Below are 6,575 nucleotides of genomic sequence, written 5' to 3'. Positions count from 1 at the left end.
CCCTAGATACTTTATTACATATGTACTTTATTATGGTATAGTATTTAAATGTATGCCTGAGAAACACATAATATTGCCCCTTTAAATATAAATATATTTTCTTTGACTTTTTTGTTTTCATAGATATGCATGTCACAGGTACTTTAAAAATCCTTTACTGCCATTATAACCCCTGAATTCCATGGAAATAGTATTTTTTGTTTGGTTTAGTGTGTTTGTTTTACTAGTGCATTGTTCCCCATGTGCCTGTTTTTTAAATAAAAAGCATATTAACAATCTATTGAAATTTTTTGTGGACCCCAAAGGTACAGCTCGCAGACCCCGGTTTGAAAACCTCTGCCCTGAATAATAAAACTGGCAGATTTTAATTTTCATGTGAATTGTTGGGATTTTAGATGTGCCTGTTTCTTAATACTGGATTGTGAAAAAAATTACATATATTTTCYGTTTTCCAGAAAAAAAATGTTATGTTTTTCAAGAACCACACTTTTAGATTTGTACATACAAATCTTGATTCATCAAATTAAAAATGTCAGAAAAAAATACACTATACCTAATGATAAGAATTCTTAATGGTAAAAAAAACATTGGTAGTTGATAGTGCTAGTTGATGGTCCTTTGTTTTATGCATTCACAGCATCTGTGGCTTTAGCTGAACTCATTAAGGTCTGAGATGTCGGTGTTTATGAATTACCAGACAAATTACAGTCAAGAAATCAGGATGTCTGCCACTGATGGCACAGARACCTCCTGATGAAGATGGGTTGCCATGGGGATGGCTGCCAAGTGGGGGCCCAAACTGTGCTCAAAGGGGGGAGATCTAGCGTACCGAGGCGGGTCATTCATCAGAGACAAAGAAAGGGAAATAACMAGACCTGTTTAGAGTATTGCCAGCCAGGCAGCCAGATGTACACAGAAGTCCACCGTTTAAAAGCAGTTATGGACATCAAAAAGAAAAAAAACTTGTTCACGTCAGTCTTTTAAGCAGTCATACAATAAAAGTCAAAACAGCTAATCTGATTCTGGAACACAACTTGGTTTTAAAGCCAACCAATCTGATGGTCAAATAGAACAGGTGAAAATGCCTATTACAGATAAACTGAAAAACAATAAAACTGTGACAGAGAGATGATATATAGGTTTAATGATAGTCCCCATTATTTATCCTAGACCTCCATCCTGATGCTTCTTTCTTCTCACACTGAGCTACTGTTCYCTAAGCATCAAGTGATCAACAAACACAAAACACAGCATCTCTTCAAAACAAACACAGAGGAAGCAGCTTTGCATCGACACACAGCCGAAAAGACTTTTATCTGCAGTCAAAGCCACAGAAACAGTGTAATCTCTTGTGCGTGCAAACCATCCGCACATTAGCACACATACATGTAATTATAGCCTTATTCTGTGTGTGTGTGTGTGTGTGTGTTCGTATCTAATTATTATTATTTGCATTTTACCTCTGCTTTGCTCTCTCTTCTGTGTGTGTGCATATATTTGTGTCTCAACCAGTATTTTATTGTGTGTGTTTTGGGTTTGTGTACATCGGGAAACCTGTTGCCAGGCATTAACTTGGATTTAAAAAAATGAAGGATCTCCAAAGAAGGATGAGACATGCCCCCCTCCACCTCCAAGCCTTTGCCAGGATTTCCTCAGCTCCCCTGTAGCGCAGGTATTACCACACCCTTCTTTATACCTCCCGGGGAGAAAAACAAGGGAAATCCTCTCCTAACCACTCCCTTAAGCTATGCTGGCCATTAATGAAAGCATAAAACCTTGTAAATAAACCTGTGTTGTTGCCTGTGTTTGTTTGTGGTGGAAAGGAGCAACACAGTAATCAGAAACCGCAAAATACCCCTTTACCTCCTCCACCCCCCCAAACTTCCATCCTGAGCAGCAACCAGATGCTATTCCCTGGGGGCAGCTATCAGGCTAACTACTCTCCACTCCTCCAAGTCTGCTCACCTATGCCTCGTTTTCCCTCCATCCCACACTTCTTCCTTCCGCCAGCTCTCCCACCGTGACAAGACACTAATTACAACCATAGATGAGCAGATTACAGATCTGTAAGCGCAGTGGAAGTGGGTTGAGGAGAAGTCAGCGGTGGTGAGGCGGGGCCAACAGGTCGTTAGCGGTGATGAATGCAACTCTCTTTTCACTGTTATTGTTCTCAGCGCCTCTCTCCTCCCCGCCACCTTTCCCGTGCCTCCTTGTTGATGCCATCCATCACAGGCGGCTTTAACTAACTCTAACTATCTCTAATCATCGCCAATCAATTCCAATTATCTTCCCTCTGCCGCTCATGCATCAATGTCTCTGCGTCACACAGGAGGAAGGAACGGGGATGGAAAACGCTCGTAAAACACAAAGCAAGGCAAGTACCCTCGGAAATACATTTGTGTTTTTGAATCCTCTTGTATTAAAGATAGACACTATTTGTACTCCAAATTATTAAGCTTCAACAAAACTGTCTCTAAAAATAAATAAAATAAATAATTTTCCTCTTGTTGAATTTTATAGAGGCCCTTCTTCAGTGTTCCAGAAAGTACACCTTTAATTCTTCATCTTCCTTCTGTAGCAAAAACTCATTAGGCTGATGGGACGTGTTTAAAAACTCCCCAAAAACAACTCACTGCTCATTTCACCACTAGCCTTTTATTAACTCAGTAGCTTTGCCTTTTAAAGTTTAATGAAAGACACAATCTTGTAATCTGCGATCCCTTGCTCGTCTGYGCCCTTTGCCCTTCTTTCTGTTTCGCTTCTCAGCGGGATGCTTTTGACAAATAGCTACTTTGTTGAATAAGTTTTCCCTAAAAACCGCTGCTTTAAAATTAGGACAAAAAATGGAGTAGGAGAGAGAGATGGTGTAAAAGTACAAAAAAAATGAGAAGGGGAGCAATTAATCCTGGCTCCAGGAAAAGGAAAAAAAAACATCTGGGGAAGTGCTCCACCTGAGGGCAGTGGGCTTTCACATTAACCTTACTTGTTGGGATCATAAAGGCATAACCCATTAAGCCCCTGTGAGCTCTTTGAGCAAGTGCAAAAGCGCATAAAAACACACTCGCTCTCTGTCTGYCTATCCCTTCCCCTTTCGCTGCTGTTCTCAGACACACTAACACAAACGCGCACAACAACAACAAAAAAAAAAAAGCTGCAAAACTCTTCCTCTCAAAGACGAAAACCTTTAAAGTCCATCAAAAACTGCTGGCAGGAGTGAGACAAGGCTGTAACTTAATCATATCGGACTTTAACCAGAAGCCCAGGTGCGACTCAGACACACCGGCCTGGATTTGAGAAACACCCTGAGAAAGAACTTGGTTTTCTGCTGCTGCTTAAAAAGAACTAGAACTCTTTGGCAAACTACTGCCTGTCAATCAATCACCATAAAACTGAATTATTGTTAATTTCACGACTGTTGATATTACATTCGTTTTAAACTGTTAAATGTCTGGCACTTGGGAAGCTCCTCTGTTATTCAGCCAAAGACGAACAAATGAAGATAAACACAGACACAGTTGAGCAATTTAAAACATGTATTTTGCCAAATAGTGGCAGAAAAGCCAGTTCTGGGCTTTAAATAATGGCTATAAAGTTTGACTGGATAAAAGAGTGGAGCTGCAAAAGCGCAGCTCTTTGGCTGCTGGCAAAGCCGACTCCAGATGGGATAATAACACTTTTTCAAGGCTATTCCGCTGGTCTGGAAGGGTTTCGGCCTGCTCTGCATCTCTTTTCTGCTAGACAGATAACTGGGCGCAGCTTGGTGTTTGCGAGTCTCGAGACGGTTATACCYGCCCTAAAGGAAGAGGACATGGGCTTTACGTTTTAGCGACTGGTTTTGGCATAATGGTGGGTGACGGGTAAGGGCAGTTGCAAGGAAGTGACAGATAGATTCAAGATGGTGTTGAACATCAAACAAAAGGACAAACAGATGGAGGGCTGAGGCATGGGTCATTGGTTGGTAGAACTACTATGAAGATAGGCAGGAGGGAAATGATTTTTCCATGTCCCGCTGCTTCATTATTCCCAGATGCTCCAGGTAATCTGAACTGAAAAGGGAGCTGGAATGATCAGCCAGTAAAAAGGACACTGATTATCCAAAAAAAGAAAGAAAAAGAAACGCCGAGCCTTGCTACGAATGGAAAATAAAATTTAGCATTTCTTTGGGACTGTCTCGCTGCATGAGGTGAATAAGTGGAATGATGTGTGGGTGTGTGACAGCATGGAATCGCTCTGTGAATGACACAAAAACTCAAACGACATATTTCATTCATGTGATAGAGATGGATTCTACTGCCGGAGTGAGCTTTGGGGATTCGATGTAAAATGACCTCTTTAAGTAACACAGACAGTTTTTCACCTGGAACTCAGTTCAAAGTCATTTAGAGTAATGCATCCCTTAGCTCRTGTCACATCAGTGCCCTGTTACCAATGATTCTCATGACTAACGCGGAGAAACTGCAGATGATTTGGCAAGAAGGTCCAACAATGTCCAAAGAACAATTCATTTACTCTTAACAAGACCCGACACTCTAATAACTTCCAATGAGTCTCTTCTAGCGAGTGAAACTGAATCCTAATTGTTCTTTAATTGTGTTTAAATCAAATCGACCTGCGGCCAACATTCATCAGACCTACATATCCAAGCAACAGTTTGGGCTTTCGTAACAAAGAAAAGACAAAGAGAGATGACATATGTGCTGACAGAAATGAGAATGTAACTGCACAACTCATTGGCTATAAATATATATATATATATAAAAGCAAATGTACTTACAGTCGAGACAGAGCAGGGTTTTTCTGAAACAGCAGCTCTGGAAGCTGTTGCAGTTGATTACGGTTCAGCCGCCTGCAGCAAAGAAAAGGTTCGATTAGCCAGTGAGTTTGCATGCGTGTCCTTATGAGTAAGCAGGCTGTGAACRGATTACTCTAGGTGCCAAAGAATCAGTTTAGCCACAGGCTATTRTGTTTCAGTGTGCTCTTAATGTCACATAAATATCTAACTGGAAGTTCAGGAAAATTAATCTGCTTCTCAGAAACGTGTCGTAAATTGTCTTMGTACAGTCAAATTGCAATGTTGCGCCTTGTGGAATTCAGCATTCTGCCGACTTTCCCAGATCAACAGGAAAAAAAACAGCAACTGCATTTCCATTTAAATTAAATGTTTCATCTCGCAGTCATGTAAATATTGACACATTTTGGACTGGAGCAAATTGTCAAAACAAGAGGAAAGTGTTGAGCAAGTTGAAGCCCAAGAAAGCACCGACAGAACTGCTTGCTGGCAACATAGACTCCATCAAACAAATAACATCCAAGACTGGCAGGCTTTATGCAAATACAACAATCAAGTCAATGAGGAACAGACTGTTGCTAATCTTTTGGAAACCACAACTCTACCCACTCTGAAAGGCCCTTTGGAGACAAACAGGAGCGTATACACTGGCAGAGAGAGGGGTAGCAAATGTGATAGGCGGGCCACTGCCATGCCTTCAGACAAATTCAGACAGATGTTGGGACTTGTGCCCCCCACTGAAAAGAGTGCTACACTAGCTGAAATGGAGATCCAGTATTATACATAAACTGTGAACTGTTGCTTTTTCACACTGAGCTGTACCTGCTGGTGGGTTAGTGGCTTTTACATTTACAAGAAATGTGCCATCTAATTTCCACATTGGTCTGGCAGATAAAAATTGTCTGCCCAAAATTTGGAGATGCTCGAAATGGAGAATAAGAAAACGAGAACTGGGCATGRTCTTACTGGTAACATAGCTGGTAAACGCTGGTTTCGGATCAGAGGAAATTTTTTTTTATGTGTTAACCACTATGTCCCACACTTGAGAGCGAGTCCATAAAGTCATCTGCTGTGCAGGTTCACATGTGGCTACAACCACTGACTTACTAATGAGCTGGTTGAGGTGTGGTTGATAGTGTTTGTCTGTGTGTTTTCCCAGCAGCTTTACAAGCTGTCGAGGAGTCCTGGTGCTGTCCAGATGAGCCAGGGTTTGCGGTGTTGGAAGGCCTTTTAAGCCCACACATCCCACTGAGGGCATTCCTGTCAGGCAAAGCTAATAAAAAAACACTCCCAGCCCAAACTGTACCCGCTCAGAACAATCCAACCACAATGGATTGACAGGGGAGTGCCTCAGTCTTGACACAAACGGTTCCTACTGTTAATCTCATTACCCACATCTAATACAAGCACTAAAAACATATCAGCAGGGGGTGTTTTTTTTTCTTCTTTCAAGTTCAAATTCAAGATTTAAAAAATGGCAGCCGGTTTGCAGAAAACCCTAGGTGTTACTTACAGTCGCTCCAGCTCCTTCATGTCATCAAAAGCCCCTCGCTCGATCACTGTAATCTGATTCTCCATCAGCTGTCTGCAGAAGAGGACACATGGAGAAATGTGACTTTCGGAGCCTCGCAGCTCAAACAAGATAAAGGAAGCTTCAAGTAAGAAATCTATACAATGTACAGTAGTTGGATGCAATGCATTCCACTTGTCAGTTCCCCTCTCTTTCACACACACACACACACACACACACACACACACACACACACACACACACACACACACACAC

The 6,575-nt window shown here is 41.6% G+C and overlaps 1 protein-coding gene across 2 annotated transcripts in view; it reads right to left on the bottom strand.

Moving 5' to 3' along the window:
• The window catches only part of slit1a (slit homolog 1a (Drosophila)), a 92,763-nt gene that overhangs the window by 69,198 nt on the left and 16,990 nt on the right, over positions 1 to 6,575 (bottom strand). For both annotated transcript variants that reach the window (XM_014022040.1, XM_014021966.1), the window contains exons 3-4: positions 6,303 to 6,374; positions 4,775 to 4,846 (exon numbers count right to left, since the gene is read on the bottom strand). In XM_014022040.1, the coding sequence (XP_013877494.1) occupies positions 4,775 to 4,846; positions 6,303 to 6,374 (144 nt within the window). The remainder of the gene's footprint in view (positions 1 to 4,774; positions 4,847 to 6,302; positions 6,375 to 6,575) is intronic.

This window comes from Austrofundulus limnaeus, unplaced genomic scaffold, assembly GCF_001266775.1.
Source record: "Austrofundulus limnaeus strain Quisiro unplaced genomic scaffold, Austrofundulus_limnaeus-1.0 Scaffold0, whole genome shotgun sequence".
NCBI classification, from domain to species: Eukaryota; Metazoa; Chordata; class Actinopteri; order Cyprinodontiformes; family Rivulidae; genus Austrofundulus; species Austrofundulus limnaeus.
Note: the sequence above shows the minus strand (reverse complement) of the source record. Positions and strands in the feature narration are given on the sequence as shown.